General features: G+C 52.9%; 1 protein-coding gene across 1 annotated transcript in view; it reads right to left on the bottom strand.

Moving 5' to 3' along the window:
• Positions 1-14,816, bottom strand: part of LOC119101503 (phospholipid-transporting ATPase ID-like) — a 73,591-nt gene extending 58,775 nt beyond the window's left edge. Inside the window, 2 exon segments of the mRNA XM_037224843.1 lie at positions 2,716-2,847; positions 14,712-14,816. Coding sequence (XP_037080738.1) covers positions 2,716-2,752 — 37 coding nt within the window. The 5' untranslated portion in view covers positions 2,753-2,847; positions 14,712-14,816.
• Between the last annotated feature and the right edge of the window lie 5,828 nt (positions 14,817-20,644).

Raw genomic sequence — 20,644 nt, 5'->3', positions numbered from 1 at the left:
CCGACGTGGGCGTCTGTACCTGGCCGACCGCCCCCGACGTGGGCGTCTGTACCTGGCCGACCGCTCCCGACGTGGGCGTCTGTACCTGACCGGCAGCCCCCGACGTGGGCGTCTGTACCTGGCCGACCGCCCCCGACGTGGGCGTCTGTACCTGGCCGACCGCCCCCGACGTGGGCGTCTGTACCTGGCCGACCGCCCCCGACGTGGGCGTCTGTACCTGACCGGCAGCCCCTGACGTGCGCGTCTGTACCTGGCCGGCAGCCCCCGACGTGGGCGTCTGTACCTGGCCGGCAGCCCCTGACGTGGGCGTCTGTACCTGGCCGGCAGCCCCCGACGTGGGCGTCTGTACCTGACCGGCAGCCCCTGGCGTCGGTATCTGGCCAGCAACACCGGTCCGGATAGGCAATCGCCTGCTCTTAACTGGCAGGACGTGTATCGATGCTACCGCAAGTATACAATCGATGTCTCTCATAACTTCGGTAAGGGGCGTGTGCCTGAGCGTCACGGCCGGCACCCAGTGACGGACATCCGTAACTCGGCATCATGAGATAGTCATCGCTACCAAGCCAGGCTCGGGGCCGTAATTTATCGGAGATCATTGTAGATGAGCTTCCGGCACAGCTGATTTTGAAAAGCAGCAAGCGCCGAAACGGGCACCAGGGTGTCCGAGCGCGACTGATGCTGGCCACCATTTTCCAACGGGGCCAGAGAGAAAAGGACAGCAATTGCACAGCTAGTGAGCAAATCTGAAACGCCCACAGAAAGCAGGGCAGTAAGAAATGGATGGGAAGATAGCAAGAAGCGTAAAGAAAAACGAAAGATGGGAAGAGATAAGAGAGCATTCCACATTTGTACGGAGTTTTGAACTGAAATAGCCATCTTGAAGATCATTTGGTGCAGTTCACAGCCCTGCCCTTAAGGTCAAAACCCCTCTACTTTCTGAGCCATACGCCCGCGAAGACATGCGGACTATTTTGTGCGGACTATTTCGAGGTCACCGACGCATCCATGACGCTATAACAACGTCATTCAAATCCTGTCATTCCACTGGTCATGCGGCAATCCAGGCTAGCAACAATATAATTGTCGATTCGGTGACATCTGGCGTTCCTGACAACCATTTCCAGATATAACGGCCGTCAATTGGCTCTCAGTCAATGTTGTGCAGCGTGCGATGACACAATCAAACAATGACGTATTGAGGAGCATATTTACTAAATGGAGAAGTTGTGTTGTCGAGAGCTGTCTTTTCCGCTTTAAAGTTTACACATACTTATAAGTGAGGTTATTTCATCATATGTGATGATGTTTGGTTCAAGATCTTCAAATGTGGAGCATTTCCTTTAACGGAACTGAAGGAAATACGGAAGAGAGGAGATAAGATAAAGGAGAGGAGAAACATGCCACACTGAAGTAGGGCAAACGGAGAAAAAGCGGCGAAGAAGAAAATAAAAGACATAACAACTGTCAGAAAAAGCATCCGAAAAGTAGACAAATATCAGCATTAGCAGAGTGAGTGAAGCAGAAAACGAGAAGAGGATGAGACATAACAGTGGAAGCACATATACATGACAAGAATGGTTCCAAGAATAAACAGTCTATGAGGGGCAGCGGGACGATCAGATCAGGTAAGCATAAGCAACAGGCCTCCGCCACTGTCCCAGGTCCATGCACCGCCACTGCCTGCGCAGCCCAGCCACTACCAGCTACAGGGGCCAGTCACCGGGGCCCGCCACCGGGCCCAGCCGCTACCAGCTACTGGGGCCAGCTACCGGGGCCAGTCACCGGGCCCAGTCACTACCAGCCACCGCGGCCAGCTACCGGGGCCAGCCACCGGGGCCAGCCACCGGGCCCAGCCACTACCAGCCACCGGGGCCAGCCACGGAGATCTGTGACGACTAGCGCAACAAGTGGGCCAGAGACACGCGAGGTAGCAGCGCCGTGGCCAGGGCCGCGTCCCCGCCCGGCGGCCGGCCGGTCACGCCGATCGTCACCACAGAGACACGTCAGGCCCATCGGCTGCCGCCCGTGCCGGGGTGACGGCGGCGAGCCGCAGTCTCGGGACGTCAGGTACGCCAGTGACGTCAGGTGCGCCATTGACGTCAGAGACACCAGGCCGTGTCGCGTGCAGGACGGCGCGAGGCCTTACTGTGGCACTGTCCATAAAAGTTGTAGGCCGGACGACGCAATACCAATACGGAGCACCGTCGCTGCCGGTGAATACCAGCTTTGTCGAGCATCTATGGACGTCGGACGGGCCATTGTTGGCGGCGGCACGCGGGACAGGCGTGGTGAGGGGCACACAACGCAGCCTCGTGGGGACCCCGCGTGTCGCGCCACACCCGAGGCATAGAGCAGGTCAGCTCGTGACAGGTCAAGTCAGTCGCCACCCGAGCCTGGCGGTTATTAACGCCAGGATATCAGGTGAGGAATGACTCTCACTTTCCAGCGATCACTGGAGATGACTTTGCCGGCAAACATAGAGTCAAGTCAGGCCGAGCCTGATCTGATCTGGTCTAGTCCGATCTGACTTGCGATTTGATCTGGTCTGGTCCGGTCCAATGCAGCCCGATCTGGCATCATGTGGTCCGGTCCCGTCCCGTCCGCGGAGATCATACCACGCATGTCCCTGCCAGAATAAGTGCCTCGTCGCGGACCTTCCCAGCCCGCGGCCAGCTGGGGCCAGCTGGGGCCGTCGCAGGTGACACCACTCACCGGCCACGGCCGTCTTGGTTCGCATGCCGAACACCATGGTGGCGGAGCGCCGGTGGCGCACGACGTGCCGCTCTCAGCTGACGGCGGCGCGCGGAGCTCGCTGGGCGCGCATGGTGCGCCGGCGCCGCCTGCCTGCCGACACAGCGCACGCTCGCCGTCAGCGCCGGACAGCGGCACACAGCTGCTCGGACGCCACCACACCTGACAGCGCGCGCACACACATGGCACGCGTGCCGTGCACCTGACGAGAATCCCTGATGTCAGGTATTACACTGTTGATTATCAGGAACGTCCGCGTTATCGCGACTGATACAAAACATTACGATGTTCCTCGAGGAGGGATAGACAGACCGACATAGCAGGGGTAGTGGTGTTGGGAGCGACAAACTAATACCAGGCAACACGAAATCCCATTTGGCGCATTGGGGTCGCGTACTTCGCAGTAGCCCACTCTCACCAACATAACGCCTTGCTGCACCCCCCCCCCCTCCCCCCGCCCCCAACGTCATACTACGCAGTAGGCCCCAGTGACTACACAACTGAAGGAGACGAGCAACAGAGTGGTAAACGACACAAAGTTTGCGAGACAGGTAAGACTGGCGAGAGGTAGACGAAAACAATGAACCAGCAGGTTGGCACTTCACTTGCACCTCCACCTAACGCGCGCACACCCGCCCACGTGCGTGACATCCATCCATACCTACATGCACTTCCAGCGACGTTCTCATAAAGCCGTTAGATTGCAAAACCGACCCAGGTGGAAAAACGTCATCAATGATAATATTAGGGGTGGACCCGGGCAGACGGCACACAAAATTTTACATAAAATCTGTTTCACAATTTTCAAAAAATTAATACAAAAATGCATCAGGCTAATTGCTTACCATTCGCATAAAGGGCATCGCACAACCTGCTAGTAACTCTCATTAAATAGCTGCTCAACGACGTGTGGATCTGGAAGGGGCCGATCTTTTAATACGGGTCGGCGGTCAGAGGATTCTTTTCGGGCCTGATGAGCTTAACCAGATGGTTTCTGGAACAGTAAGTTCCCCGGTGCCCCATCGATCAGAGGCCGTTCGATTTTGCAGCCCTCGATGATGCATCCAAGGTGTGTCTGGACTTGTCTGGCGGGCCGCGGGGGTCACGTAGTGGAGACGCAGTCCGGCTCGCCACTGGTCCGGGCCAGGAGCCGCCACACGCCGCCAGCACAGCCTGGCGGGTCGTGGGGCAGCCCGGCCCGCCACTGGTCCGGACCAAGAACCGCCACACGCCACCAGCACAGCCTGGCGGGCCCCGGGGCAGCCCGGCTCGCCACTGGTCCGGACCAGAAACCACCACACGCCGCCAACACAGCGTTTAGGCCATTCTCGAGATGCAAAGAACTGGCTGTTATTTGCTTGTTCTTTCAGAAGCAGGCCGTGCGGGAATTTGGGCGTAAATGTATCGAAAATTTGCTTCGTTTTTGCATTTGCAAAAAACACTTTGTGGCTGCATACATCGCAAGTTACGCCATGTTATTTTCAAATGAACCACACATGTTCTTTTAGCAGCATATTTCCGTTTTCGGAATATACTGATACCGAACATACACTTTTCCGGAGCCTGGTTCTTGCTTCGCTCTGAGCATTGGAACTGTAGCAGAACTTTAAATTCTCTAGCACAACTAATGCCAACATCTGCATCACTTTTCTTCGCCTGCTAGCGATTTGTTATCAGCTTCCGCAGACAAGTGATATGAGCTTAGATAATGGTAAAACACGACAGGTAATTTAACAAAGGACGCCAGAGCATTTTTCCCCATTAGTTCATTCTGACGTGCCCGGATGTTGACGTAATTTAACGTTAAAATTTCCGAACTTGCCTCATGGCTCTGTGGCCAGTGGCAGACATCCGTCTCCGTGGGGGAGGGGGGGGGGGGGGGGTAGAAACCGGATGCGCGGTACTATATCGGCGGACGTCCGACCGCGGCCGGTCGCCGTTACCACGCGGCCCCGCTCAGAGCCGCCGCTTCTACCCCTCCCCTCCCCCCACGGCTCAGTCAAGTTTTCACGATCCAAGCCCGGGAGACATCGGGCTGCGACACATCGAGTGGCGCTGCTTTGCCTTCCGTCTCGCGAAGTCATCTCGAGGCGAATGACTAACGAAAAAATGATCACGACTGACCACGACTGTACAGCGACCACCTTGTGCAGCCAGACAGTCCACCTGGTGCGGGAGCCGAGCGCGGCGGACTGTGGAGCTCTGGTTTTGGGCCGGTGTACATTATCCGCGTCACCTCGATCGACCTCCTCTCACCGCTCGCCGCACTAGAAAATGACGGAGTTTTTTCTATTTCTATAAGCGTTTTCCGAACCGCTGATAACTCTGAATCTAAAACCATAGCAATGAAACAATGAACACCATGCATCAGTAAGTTTGCCCCGCGGTCTCAATTCATAACAAAAAGTACGATGGCCTCGGATGCGCTAACTGGGGGCCAGCTTTCCGGGGCTACGGACTGACGTTACGTGGCCCGATCAACAGCGTTTACCGCTGATTCAGTGCGACTTTTTTGTGGGGCGGTGTTTCATCAGCAATGAAAAGAAGCGCCGTGCAGTAGCTTGACATCATCCGCGCCATGATGTGATGAATATCGAAGAGAGTGTTCCACATTTCTATGGGTTTTTTAACTGAAATGGCCATCTTAAAGATCATCCGGTACAGTCCACAGCTCTGCCCTTCTTAAGACCTAAACCCCTCTAGTTTCCGAGCTAAACGCCCGCGAAGATGGGAAACTTTTTCGAGGGGAGTATTTTAAGTTCACCTTGGCATTTATGACGTAATGACGTCATTCAAATCCTGTTATTCCATAATCCATGCGGCAATCAGGGCTGAGAAAAAAAGTAATAGTCGAGTCACTCATATCTGGCGTCCGTGAGCACGATTTCCAGCTATCATGACTGTCAATTGGCTCTCAATCAATGTTGTGCAAGGTACGATGATGTAATCAGGCAATGACGCATCGAGGAGCATATTAACTACACCTAAAAATTGTGTTATCTACCGCAGACTTTTCTACTTGAAAGCATGCCAATAACATCCTATAAAGGGGATGTTTCACATTTGAATATAATGAAGCAAACATCAGATATGATGAAACAAGCTCACTTATAACCATTGGTATACTTGTAAGATGAAAATACTGCTATGGAAAACATTATTTCTTGGTCCTTGGTCACCGCATGGGCAATGAAATCGCAAGATTCGAATGGCGTTATTATGGCGTCATGGATGCCTGGGTGAGCTTGGAATAGTCTCCCAAAATCCTCCGCACATCTGCGCGGGCATATAGCACAGAAACCAGAGGGGTTTAGGGCTTATGAAAGGCAGGGCTGTAAACTACACCGAATGATCCTCAGGGTGGCCATTTTAGTTCGAAACCCTAAACGAATGTGGATCACTCTCTTAAACGCATTGCGCGTGGTTGTAAGACCGCAGGCGGAGTGAAGCGCGAGCAGCGGTCTTGTGGCTGGCCTCGAGTGGAGCGAGAATCAGCAACACGACCAACCAAATCCGGACCATCTGGCCGGAATGCGACGGCACCAGACAACGCTGGCGCACTGCCCGCGGCGCCGGCAGCTGATCGCACCCGTGTCATGAGGATGGACATGTTATCACATACCGTGCAAACTGCACGTGTTAGCGGGTCAGCAGGGGGAAACCGTGCACCTTTGTACAGGCCCTATATAATACAGCGAGCTGAACGCCGAATCAAAGTCTGTTCTCGCGTGTTCCGCATTCAGTGCATTTTCCGCTTTCCCCCAAAACTACGGTCGCTCGTGTCATGACAAGAACTACAAAACATGGCGGTGCACTACGGCGATGCCGCAGAGCACTGAACGGAGTGGCGTGTAATGCATTCTTCAATGGGAATGAGTCGCTGATGACGTCGGACGCCGCTGCTGCAAGCGCCCCGGGCAGGCCATGATTTACCTCGAGCTTTCCCAACCGGAAGAATCCCCCTGCGACAATGCGAGGGCTCAGGAGAGGCATTATATACACCCAAATGATGCCAGTCAAGAAACGCAGCCGTCCAGGCAACGCAAGCAGGTGGGCCCAGCTGAAGGTGATGCCGCCGCATGAACCACAAGATTGAGCCTTAAATATGTCCTATAGCAGCACAAGACAGGGACAGCGTTTAGACCAACACGAAGTATCCATGCACGGGTGAGACACCAGGAGTTCAAGTCTGCAATTTGATTTGTGTTGGCTGAACACAGTCGCCATGTAGAACACTTGTATGAACCTGCTGGCCGCTCACATGATCCTGTTCACCATAGGAGGTAAAAAAAAAAAACGCATAGCTGATGTTAACTGATTATTTTTCTTTCCTTGGCTGTGAGGGAAGGATATCATAATGCGACCGATTTTGAGGGGAACATGAACCTAAAAAGGGTGGGCAATTTTTACCTGAGAATTTCCTCATACCAATCTTTCTGGCATTACTGTGCCCTTGCTTGAGATGTCTGATTCGGGATTTCGTTGCCAACGTCAACACACAGGCACCGCGCCGGCGCACGTTAGTAACGACGAGGCTTCCGGAAACACTTCGGGCTTAAAAGCGGCATAAAGCACGCTTCACCTTGGCTACTGTCGCCCGTCACAAGTCACGCGTCCCGCAAACACGCCCCAGTTTCACTGGTGACTGCAACGAACGCACAGAGACGGAGGTAATCGAACTGCCAACTTGCCTAAAGAACGAAACCCTGGGCAACGCGTGAAGCCGTCTTGCTTGCTGTGCACTCGTGGCTGTTACAAGGTAGCTTAGCTTGGCGCCCTCATAAACACTGCCGGGAGCGATTGGCCGATTTCCAAGAGAGCAGACCACAGCTCAGGTGCGACCACATCCCAGGTTCATCTGCGCCTTCATAACTCGACCCTCATTGCGTCCGTGACATGGCAGAGGCTCATGTGACCTGGCTGCCGGCGGTGCTCACCTGGGTCACGTGACCCGGGCCGCCGGCGGTGCTCACCTGGGTCACGTGCCCCGAGCCGCCCGCGGGCGGTGCTCACCTGGGTCGGGCCGGGCGCCGTCTGCCGGCGTGGTCGGCGCGTTGCCTCGCTGCCGTGCAAACTGGGCCCGGATCGATCCCAGCCGGGCCCCGAGGACGGCGGCACGCGGAGGCGTGACGCCCGCCCCCGCGCGCCGGGGTGGCCCCGGCGCCGGCCGTCACCCCGGAGCGCGTCCGCCGGCCCCACCGTCACGGGGAGCGGGCTCCAGCCAGTGGGCAGCTGAGCCGGGACGGAGACGGCTCGAGCCGTTGTAGCCGCCCCGGCCGCCGCCTTCCGGGCGAGCGGCATGCAAAGGTCAAGGCCCGGCAGCGAGTGAGGCTGAGAATGTCAAAGGCGGAGGAGGCCGACTTGGAGCCCGACTGGATTCGGTTGGCGTATCCGACGGCCCGTACGCGGACCACATTCCAGGAAAGATCAGGTGAAAGCTTGGCATGTCACACCTTTCTGATGCGCCGGCGGTAAGATACCTTACAGCTCACTCAATTTGCAGCAATGCGATGATCCACCGTCAAAAACCAATGGAAGTGTATATTCGACAGCAAAAAGGGCGTCTGCCAAGATCAAATGTTGTGAACTAGACGAATGCTTACCCTAGTGAACCACCAGAACGCAGCCAATGACATAAGCTGTTTCGAGATCACGCAAACGCACCAATGCTTTAATTCATTGTTACGCATAAGGATATCCTGCAGATACAATATGACCTTCGATGTCGCCGCGCCCTAAGACCTGAAATCATCATCAAGGACAACCCACGACAACCAATCACCATATCCGAGAAGCTAATAATGGAATGTGAAGACCATTGCAAGCGTAGCAAAACACAGAATATGGACCAGTACATCGTTACCACTTGCGCTTCGGTAATGGTGCATTTATATTTATGATAGAAAAGGACTAGATGTGGCAACAGCTGCCCGCCAGTACGCGAAAGCCACCGCCACCTTGGAAAGGTCATCGAACCGTCCATGCGGTTTGCCCGGAGATGTTGGAGGAGGTCGGTATTTGGTGCTGTTGGCAACCATTCCATTGTTTTGTAGCTTTAGCTGTATATATTGTTATTGTTTTGTGGCTTTCGTTGGATATGTCGCGTGGTAGTATGGTCTCTGCAAGCCACAGATATACCCAATGTGCCATGGACTTGTGCGTTTTATGTTACCGCACTTCGATGTAACGGCGCCAACCGGAGGCACCAATAAGACCGTATCGTTCCCTTTCAAGCGAACATTCATGGTCTGGTTTAGCGTCAATACTTCCAGATTTCACATTTTTGATAACCTCTTTCAACTTCTTAATTGAGCTGTCTAACGTCTTATATCTAGCTTTACCAGCTGAGTACCTTTTCACGATTGTATATTAAAGATATTGTTATTGCCAATTCAAGCTGCACTTCGTGCCTGGTTCCTGGATGGTGCACTTTTCCGTACGCGGCAATTTGCACATAACTTGAGTTACCTGCTGCTCTATCCCTGTAACCAACAGTCCATTCAATGTTGTGTCGAAATTCTGGTATTGTTTTATGTTCTTAATGTAGACAGTGTGTTTGTTATTACCTGGTCTCCAGTGTTCATAAGTATTTCATTTATTCATTAGAAACCAGCTAGCCAGTCCCTGACCCGGCTGGGTGCCTGCTCGTGCGCCCAATATATCTAAGCGTGGCAAGTGCTTGTGCTCTTCATCTCACTAGAAAGGCTGTGGAACTGGCGAAGACAGCGGAGGGACATATCACGCCCCGCATGATGTAGATTCGGTAGCGACTCATACGTCGGCGCCACATACGCGGCTGCCGACCCGTGGACACCGGCAGCATCACCACGGCACCAGGTGTGCCGGCGTCCACCACACGGCAGTATCAGATATCGCGCCCCCGGACGCCCACCGCGGAATCTGACACAACGGCGAGTGAGCCCTACGGCCCTGGCCCCACGAACCCCAGGCAGAACGGCACACCCGCCGATGCTTGGCACGAGCTCGGCGGAGACATTCGGGCCGGCGGCGGCGCCACGACGGCCGTGATCAAATGTGGACCCTCGCTCCACTGGCTCTCCGAACGGATGTCACCCGCACACATCGGACACGACTGCAGCTAATCCCCGCGGAGTCTACAGCGTCAGATAGACAAAGTGTAGCGGCTCCAAACATCGCTCAGAGCACGGCGGACCGTCCGCGCAGGCAGCGGTCGTGGACGTCGGCGGCGGGAACTCTCCCTGCGGGCAACTCATCGGACAGTGAAACGCAAGAAATATGTTTTTAGGATTGTTGATATATGGGCGTATCTCGTAAAACCCTTCAAAATCAGTTCTCTCTTCAATGTTTGCCTCCACGATCTTACGCAGGGACCTCGCCCCATGCATTGCAGTGACCCTGTCAGATCACTCCAGTCGGCTGTCCTATCTAGTCTTGCATATCTATGCTTTTAATTAACACTGACCGAATCATCGTTCCACAATGGTGCCCCTGATGTGACGCTGCGCTTCAGCCAATGCTCAAATGCGTCAGTGTGCTAATCGACCGCGCACGCAACCATCCCAGATCAGGCCTCGTCATTTTCAATGACAATATCCCCCTAGAACCATTCAAGTTCGTATGGCACCCCAGTGGTGTAGCCAAAGCGTCACACGAGTCGCATTTTGCAACCCAGTGAAAACGTGAAACGACATCGTTAACAGTTTGTAGTGTTAAATGTTCAAATTCGACTTTGCAACAACCTTTTCACAATATAATATATTCTTCAGAACTGTCCCGCGCATCGACCCCGATGATGGCGGTTACTAATAACATAGCTGGCATCTGACACGCCATCACGCCCGGCATCGGTTTCGCGAGTTATTTTCTTTACATTCAAGCGTAATCAGCTTACACCTCGCAGGAAGTCTTCTGGTTGAGGGTCGCACAAAACTGGCGTATCCGCTGTTTGGTGTGGGCAGTGCAATCTGCTGGTGAGTGGAAGTGTTGTAAAACAACGAAAAAAGTAATTTAACTAAATCAAATTTACGTAAAATGCAAACAGTCAAAACCGGGACGTAGGAGCCGTTTCGGGACGATATTGTTGTTTTGTTTCCATTGCGATGACTGGTTCAAGGCCCTGTTCTTGCCGTGTTGCACACTCCCGCTGTAAAGCATTGGCTACAGCGGCGCAGAAGAAATGCCATTTCAGATAAGATCGGGGAACAGCAGATCAGAAAGCAAATAAGGATATGTTCATGGATTTTGATATGTGTGGATATGACGCCCCGGCCACTGTCTGGGCCACAGCCGAGGGACAGGTGCCAACCAGCCATCATCCAAGAAAGGGTTGTTTCGTGCGGACGCCAGCGGACAGAGATCCAAAACTTCATGATCAGGAAGTGGTGGCGGGCTGGGCTCGGTCCGGATTCAGTAAATTAACACCAAGCTGATGTGCAGTACGTTGTTGAATGCATAAAGGTCTCTGGAACACTCAACGTGTCTAGGCTGTGCATGCGATTCTAATCTGGGAGCATCAACAGTGATGCAGCCCGGCGACTATGAGCAGCAGTGAGTGACTATGGAATGGGATCAGTGATGCAGTACAGTGAGTAACTGACGGCGGTGAGTGACTATGGAGCAGGAACAGTAATGCAGCGCGAGAATTATGCGTGAAATGCAGGCATGTGCCGTGGTGGCAAAGAATCAAGCTGGCTTTGCAACGCGGTGCTGCTGGTTACAATCACGCGCGGGCGAGGGCGCGCGCCCTTGTGCCAGACAACTGAAAGAAAGTCCATTATTCACTGGTCAGGCGTGCTGAGCCTGGACCCTGCGGCTGTGCTGCAGTTTTGACCGACCGACGAAGGATGGTGTGCTGGCAACTGGCCACACCCGGCCAACCTGATACGTCTGGCCGTGCGGGAGCATTGCAAGGTACGTCAAATATTCGCAGCCCCGTCACGTAACAAGATCGTGGGGAAATTGTTGAATGTGATGGATCGGTTGACTTTGGGTGGTGGGATCAGGGAGCACGTAACAGGCTTCGCTTGGAAAATAGAGTGGCGTGTTTCTATTACAAGCATGAATATTATAATGCAACCCTGTAGTTCAAGTCTGGCTACCGCACCGCGGCACCCTGCTATATTTTCCAGCCAATTGGAGGAAAACGCTTTAAGACACATTAAGTCACGACCCGGCCCACAGTGCCGAGCGACGCGTCCTGACACTTATTTTTGTCGTCACTTGCATGACCGTCTGGACGCTTATCCTCCCATTTTGCAGGGCTCAGCCAAGCTGTGACAATGGGCCGTGATGAATCGCGCCGCTGAATTGCCCTGGCTGCGCGGCCGTGGTGAGGCCCTTCAGCCGGGCCCTGGCTGCTGAGCCCGTCGCACGGGCTGGGCTGCTGTACCCACCCCATCCAACTGAGCAATGGTGCATGAGGGCGACACTGGCCGGTCCGGGCCCAGGCACGCAAAAACAGCCAGCGCGGCGGCAGGCCCGGTCGGCCAGAGCCGCGCCTCGTCTCGCAGCTTCGGGTCTGAGTCATACACGGCGACGCAGCGTGACTGCAGGCGGGCGGTGGGAGCTTAACGGACCGGGGCAGCGCGGCGGCGGCGGTACGGCGGCCCGGCCAGCTGGCACGGAACCGGCTCAGCGGGTCAGCGGAGTGGGTCCGCCCAGCGGTACAGTATCGGTCCGCTGGGGCAGCGGAGTGGGTCCGCCCAGCGGTACAGTATCGGTCCGCTGGGTCCGGGGTGGGTCCGCCCAGAGGCACAGTATCGCCCCGCTGGATCAGGGGTTGGTCCTCCTAGAGGTACAGTATCGGCCCACTTGGTCAGCGGAGTGGGTCCGCCCAGAGGTACAGTATCGGTCCGCTGGGTCCGGGGCGGGTCCGCCCAGAGGCACAGTATCGGCCCGCTGGGTCAGGGGTTGGTCCGCCTAGAGGCACAGTATCGGCCCACTTGGTCAGCGGAGTGGGTCCGCCCAGAGGTACAGCATCGGCCCACTGGGTCAGGGGTGGGTCCGCCCTGCGGCGGTGTCGTGATCGCCGCCGGCCCGGTGAGAGGCCTGCCGGTCCCCAGCGACGTCCCGCCGACCGGCCCGGCCGTGTCACTCGACCCTGATTAAACAGGCGCGGGCGGCGGCCGCGCCCTCACCATTTCGGCCGATTACCGGCCCCGGCGGACGGGCCGCACATCACGGACGTTTGTTTAACGGGCCGCCGGCCGGCGACACGACCGACGATGCGATCCCATTAGCGGCCGCGGCGCGGCGCAGCGCGGCCGAATCAATGTTGACCGCGCGGCGACCCGGCACGCAGGGCCCAGCCCAAGCAGCGTAAGGATGGCCGATGGAGGAGGGCCGGATGCACCGGCCGCAGAGCATGTAGAGCGGCCCCCGGTTGAGACACCACTTCTTGGCAACACGGGCCAGTAGACGTTGCTGGGTGGATAACTTCTGAGATGCATTGGAAGGCTTCTGAAAATTTAGCCTGTGTGTGGTGTAATTTGTTCCCCCAAGCAGGACACTATATAATGCATCTTAAGTGAGAGGCCAGGAATCTGTACTTAATATCATGTATCAGTAAGGCACAAGCCCTTTATATCCTGGGCAAAAGAGCTACCCATATGGAGCATGTATATACATTATGAAAGTGAGACATAATTCAATAAACAAAATGATGAAATATTGTTCAACCAAACAATAAATGATGAAAAGAATGGAATGGCAAAATTTCCCACAGCCAGTCAAGAAGCACAGTGCAGTGCCTAGAACGTGATGTCCGTCCTGTTTATTCATGTGTTATGCATCATGGTGCAAATATCAGATACATCTGTCAAGATGTTAATTATCACAACTCACAATCATGCACCATTACAATAATGTATATTGTATACACCCACAGCAAAAAAAGTAATGTAATAAGGTGCACTGTGTAATAATATAACTATGAATTAACATCATTCATAATAGCTGATATATGTGAACAATGCTGAGAAGGCTGGCATGGCACATTTCCTGAAATCTGTATGGTATAACATTAAAATCTCAAAATTATAAGAACCCAAATGAAAGAAGCCATGACATCTGTCACACCTGAGATGCTATATTTTCTGCCAATGATTTCTTGGTCTTTTAACTTAAACATTTTTTAGTTCACTGCCATCATGATTGTTCTGGCAGACTTGCAGACAGGAATAGCATAATGTTAGGTGTGTAACTGGCATTTTCCACAAAATGTTAAATATTCAATGAAGGTTTCACTCCTGATCCCACAATATCTGTGCACATGTTGCACACAACTAAGATCAAGCATGCCATACAGCATTCTGCACAATTGCTGATTCAGTACTGGTCAAAACTGGTGAAGCCACATACTCTGTGCTCTGTGCTCTACAGATATGCTCTACAGAAATGATAAAAATAGATTTGCCCCATTCCCTGCATACAAAAGAATGATTAATTCTTAAATTTTCAGATTAGAATGACCATTCCTTTTTCTCCACTTACCCACTCTCAATCTTGTTGTGTGTCTTACCCCCTAGTGCAGAGCCAATTTGTGCATGGGGACAAATGGGTTGACACGCACAGCTTATCAATCTGCACAAATTTTCCATGATCTGGTGTACATCAGAAGTGCCATTCACTCCACCAAATGTCCATTTACCAGCTTGATTTACTTTCCTTCTTTTCTTGGGTGTAATCAACAGTGAAGTAAAATATCTTTCTCAATCTGGACTTTGATAACATAATGCAAAACGGACTATGCAATTTGTCATTGTAACTCAAGCTTAATGTTATATACCAAAATTGGATGAATGCCAGGCAGGCAGAATTGTCACTTATCAGTTGCCACCTCTTATTACTCACTCGCTCAGAACAGTCACATATCAGTTCAGTATCGTCCAGGAGCCCGGTACAACCCAATCAAAGCACGAGCGCCGCGAAGAGCATTGATCTGCATTATGCAGGCCGTTACTCCTCCAAACACCTACCTGTCAAATTGTCTTGAGCGCGAGCGTCCCGTACACAGACGCCGTTACCAAAAATACCCGACCCAATCCCAAAGTCATGCCCCTCCCACCCTGACAGCCCTGATTTCTACCACGGTGACACATACCGTTCCACGGCTCCAACCTTTACATCCGCTTTCGGCAGGAAATGTCGCAATCGCGCAGTTTTCTGCATCAAGGTTCTGCCACAAAAGAAACAGCTGCCCTGATTTAAGACTTCTGGCCACATGCATTCGCAATCAATGACGTATTTCCCATTACGAGCACTCAGCAGGAGCAAAGGAGCTTATCCATTAGTGATGGCTTGGTTTTATGTTTTGGTTTTACGCACTGCTGTAAGCCAGGCACAATGCGCGACGGAATTCTGGGAGTCCGAACCGATTAAAGGGAGATGTTCACCTTTACAATGAGATTTGAAGTGAGATAGGAGGATTGCAGCGTGGGCTGAAAATTGAATCTGGTTAAAGAAAAAGCTCTATGGACGCAGCATTTAACAGGATAATAGAGAACGCGATGCAGTTAAGTAGCCGCGAAGAGTAGTCGAGGGGTACTCCGTTGCGCCTTTAGCCCAGTAATTATAGGCGCAGCATTATTTAACCATTAAGCAGTATTAGTATTAGTTAACGTAAAGCCCACTAGATCACGAACCTGTGGTTTTCAGCAGTACTGTGAGCTTTTGACCATTGCTTAGGCATCGCCAAAATTCGTTATGTTTAAGTCTCAAATGACTGAGATCTCGGCCCCCTCCCCGCAAAAAAGCAAAGCAGTGCAACTGCTCACTGATGTCTGCCAGTGGGGTAACCGAGGGGGCTCTTTTGGCCCATACCCTCCCCCCACCTTCCACTCTTCCTGTAGGTAGCAGAGCATCCGCCGATCCGGGTTCGACTGTGCGGATCAAAAGGCCTTCCGTGTCAAGGAACGGACCAATGTGATATGGTGTATCCATCTAAGGGCCTCCGGATCAACCAGGGATTGCCGCCCCGCGTCGCCAGAACGACGGCCGGAAAACACACCAGGGTGGAACAAGATGGCTCTTCAGCTGTCGACAGGGAACAACAATGTGCCCCGTAGTGTGGTGCTCAAGGGGGGCGCTTTACTGGAAATAAGGGGTTTCATTAGTGCTGAATGGAGTCGGTCGAAATGGGTCGAAAACGCACAGGTCATTCTATGTTTCCTTGAGAACGTTCAGTATTTTTCAGAATCGGCTAATGAAACGACTGCCATCAAAACGCCTTAGCCTGCGCGCCGGGTGCCGATAGTCTAGTGTTTAACTCACCTGCGTTATACTGGGAACCCGACGCTGCACGGCCTAGGGAGACTGCAACGCCTGGCGTCGAGTTTTTGTTTCCAATATATACGAGCGCTTGTGCTCAAACCTACGTTACATGATTTGTACCACTGATCAATTCTGCCTGGATGTTGAGGATATCCAGACAAACATGGCCTGGCCATTTGTATACAAATTGTTGACTCATTTTGCTCTTCAATCTGCGTCTGCGGAATCCCTGCCATTTCTGTACAACCCAGGTAAAAAATCCTGACGTCAGACGTCGTCTGGCGTCTACCTTGTGGCTGTGACTTTAAGCGATGGCCAACAAGCAGACAAAAAAGATGGCGCATCTTGAGGAAGATGGCTGGCGAAATATGTAAGCCGGCATGTATGCGTAATCTGAAAAGTGTGGAGGGGATACTTAACAGTGCTGCCCCCCTTGAAAGGTGGGGGGCACACCCCTGGCCTCCCCCTGTTCCTACACCTATCGCTGCTGACAGGGACCCAGCCGCGCTGTGCTGCTACAAATGTATACCCAGCCGTGGCCCCCATAACTTTCAGGTTGGCTCATTAGATGTTCATGAAGTTAGCGATTTATTCAGCGATTTTTTTCAGCGACGTGTTCCGATTTCCCTGAAAAATTGTTGCAAGGTCAATTGTGGCATGAGAGCACCAAAAATGACCTTTACTCTGCAATATAATGTGACCTTCAAGGTCAAAAGCTGGATAAAAGGGCGGATAACCCGATATCACCCAAAAAATACCGGCCGATCTTCAACTCACCAATGTCAAAATATTCACCACAGAAAAACTAGCGTCCTTCAAAAAGTCCTGACCCCTTCAAGGTCACCCTTCAAGGTCAAACGCGGGTTCGAAAGCGGGGAACTCCATATCAACCAAAAATTACCGGCCCATTTTCAACTTACAAAGATCCAACCATTCACGACAGAAAGAGTCAAACGAGGGCTCAAAGGATGAGGAACTCCATATCACCCAAAAATTACCGGCCGATTTTTAACTAACAAACATCAGAACACTCATCACGGGCACGATCCCGTGCGCAGGTGACCCCGAACGGCGCGCATGGTCCTCTGGCTGGCATTTGGCCCCGCGGAACCTAAGGAAGGCGGGGGGGGGGGGGGGGGCACGTGCTCCCTGTGTCCCTCTGCTTCGCTACTGATCAATAAACCATGGTTTGGAGAATATCAGAGCATCCATGGCTTTATTTATCAGTTCTTCCATTTTTTCATGCCCCTATTTCATCACTCAACTGGAGAAAATATCATTTCAAATGCACGAGTTTCAAGCTGTAGTCGAAAAGGGGACGGGGGCGCTTTTACTTGACGTATAGGCTGTCGTCTCCTCACAACTATGGCATTAGCCACAAATTGTTTCCCATAGAGATTAATGATGCCCAAATGGACTCGTCTGCTTTTTCGTGAAGCGCTTTTTCGTACCGTATTTTTTGGGCCGACATATTACATCATTCGGTGACTTCGATTAATTGACGAAAACAGGGCTTCAGTGGCGTCCTTTATTATAATATGGCTACCGTACTTCATGCCATTTGAGGTTAGGACCCAAATATTGAACCATATGACAATTGTGGCTGCACTCAATGCTAAAAATGTTATTTCAAGCATGGTTCTACTTGGGATGCACTGCGCACTCCAGGTGGTATGGACAAAAACGGCCGAAGCCGACCTGAGCTCCCATCTTGGCAGTCCAGCTTTGCGCAGCCATAGCCCTGCTGGCATCCTGTCAGAGCCCAGCTGGCGCCCTGTCAGGGCTCAGCTGGCGCCCTGCTAGAGCCCAGCTGACGCCCTGTCAGAGCCCTGCTGGCATCCTGTCAGAGCCCAGCTTGCGCCCTTGTCGGGCTCAGCATGTTTTCTTTTATTTTTACCAGGCCCCTATCCCTGGCACGGGCTCATGCCCAGCTGGTATACAAAGCGTCTACCAGGTGGGGCCAGGCGGGGTCTCAGCCGGACCCCAGCGCGCCCGCCCAGGCCACACTGATATCCCAGGCAGAGTCCCAACCGGATACCAGCGCCCGCCCAGGCCACGCTGATTTCCCAGGCAGAGTCCCAGCCGGACCCCAGTGCCCGCCCTGGCCACGCTGATATCCCAGGCAGAGTCACAGCCGGACCCCAGCGCCTGCCCAGGCAACGCTGATATCTCAGACAGAGTCCCAGCTGGACCCCAGCGACCGCCCAGGCCACGCTGATATCCCAGGCAGAGTCCCAGCCGGACCCCAGTGCTCGCCCTGGCCACGCTGATATCCCAGCCGGACCCCAGCGCCCGCCCAGGCCACGCTGATATCCCAGGCAGAGTCCCAGCCGGACCTCAGCACCCGCCCAGGCCACGCTGATATATCAGACAGAGTCCCAGCTGGACCTCAGCGCCCACCCAGACCACTGCTGATATCCCAGCCGGACCCTAACGCCCGCCCAGGCCACGCTGATATCCCAGAGTCCCAGCCGGACCCCAGTGTCCGCCCTGGTCATGAATTTCCTGAGATTTGCCCGATATGTGCCCAGTTGGTGCCCAGCCAGGCCGCGGACAGACGCTCAAGCTGTGGGTAGGCCGCGGTCCAGCCGAAAAGAAAATGTTGAAATGGTCGTCTGGGTCGTGCTGGGCATCATGTTAGCGCAACACTCGGTGACATATCAGGGGTGTAATCGGCCATGGCTGCTCTTCGTCTACCCAAGATGGCCGAAGTCTGTAAAAAAATGACACGTTTCAGGACCTCTGAGAGAGCTCAGGCAACTTTTAAGAAACTAAGTCCATCTTGGAACAATGCACATGTGGAAGATTTTGTAATAGAGTGACGAAGTAAAACTAAAAACCATCACTGTAAACCCACTTCAGCGTGTTGTAGGCGCGTGGATTTAATCCACTCAACCTCAGCTCACTGGACTCGAATGAGGCGATATATGTCCTTTATATCTGCGATAAAAGCATTCGCGCGGCCATGGCCTTGACAGGGGGGCTGGGGCGCAGGGTTGACAAAAGGCCCCCTGAGAGTGAAAGGGTCCCCCCCAAAAATCGCCATCGCCATATACGGTGCGTTCGTTAATGAGGGCACACTTTTAATTAATATCTGTTATTTTTCCTTCTTTAGCTGGAACAGAAGCCAGAAGCTATCGTGATATCAATTTTCATAGTCAAAACACTGAAGAACTCACGTGTTAACGGTTATATGAAATAAACCACTGACGCCCTTCCGTTTTGCAATGGTCCGGTGGCTTCTGTCTAAACCGACAGAACTCAGAAGCTTTGTCATAATTTTCGTCTGGGTTCTACAGAGATATTAAGAACTCCGCGTATAAAGTTTGTGAATCAAAATAAGGTCAGCAATTTGTCTTAACTCGGTCATGCCGTGATTGTCTAGAAATATTCAACATTTAACCAGAATTGATTAGTGATTCAAATAATGTACGTGGTTTTACACATATGCGTTCGCAACTCTTAGTGACGAAAACCTCGACGCCGAGCGTTGCAGTCTCTGTAGGCCGCGCAGCGTCGGCCCCGCGCCTGACAATCTGTGGCCAACGGATGTGAATATGGTGATGCACCTGAAAGGCGTATATTATGCACCTTTGAATGCTTAATGACGTCAAATCCTACATTCAGAAGGTAGCCCGGGCGTATATTTCACCGGTGCGATTTCAAGATTATGTTAAGAACGGGTTGGCATTTATAGCGTCGCGAAGTGATGCTGGCTGGAATTCGGTGGTGGACGTGGAAGGGTAAAGGTAAAATCTCTGTTTTTGAGTTGCTGTAACTGTTCACCTGCCCAGATGAGAGCTTTAAAGTTGTATTAAAACAAGCCCAGTCTTGTGTTTGAACAAAACTCAATTTTCGAGACGTTCGGAACCATTATCTCACGGCGGTCTTCCTCGCGCGGGGCGCGTAGTGTTACTTGCAGTGGTCAACGACGTTTGGTTCTATGGAAACTACAGCCCAGACTATTGCTGTCCCTGGTCCCGATAGTTTTGGCGCGCAGGCTCAAATCTTTTGATGTAATTTGTTTTACTTATCGATTCTGCACAAGCAAGAACGTTCTCAGGCAAACATGGGATGGCCCTGTTCGTTATCAAACCTATTTTGACCCACTCCTTTCAACATTAATAAGACTCTTATTTCTTCCCGGGCAAGAGGTCTCTTGAGTAGAGCCCTAGGCGCACATCAGTGTTCCCAGTCAGGAGCTAATGGGCCATTCCGTTGCAGCGCGGGGTGCCTTCCGGCTGCCGTTCTGACGGCACGGGGCGCGATCGATCCCCTGGTCGATGAGGAGGCCCTTGGAGGGATAAATCATCTCACATTGGTTCCTTCCTGATGCAGAAAGCCTTCTGACCCGCGCAGCTGGCTCCGGATCGACGCAAGAACCCTCATTGACGCAACAGCATCTCTGATCGCCGCAGGTGGTCCAATAACTGGCGCATAGATTCCACTTCGGCTTAACGGGCCCATGCTGGAACTGGGTTGGAGGCCCCGCCGCTTGGTACTAGGAGCCTGGCTGGCACAAGACCCTTCCATTGTCACAAGGTGAGCACGCATCACAAGTTATAATGCTTCCTTTCATTGTCGGAGGGCCAGACTAACGTAAGAGGTTCTCAATCATTTGGGGTCCCGTCCCCGTCTC

Source organism: Pollicipes pollicipes, unplaced genomic scaffold (genome assembly GCF_011947565.3).
Source record: "Pollicipes pollicipes isolate AB1234 unplaced genomic scaffold, Ppol_2.1 Scaffold_4881;HRSCAF=5763_pilon_pilon_pilon, whole genome shotgun sequence".
NCBI lineage: Eukaryota > Metazoa > Arthropoda > Thecostraca > Pollicipedomorpha > Pollicipedidae > Pollicipes > Pollicipes pollicipes.
The sequence above is the reverse complement of the archived record's forward strand: the minus strand, read 5'-3'. Positions and strand labels throughout refer to the sequence as shown.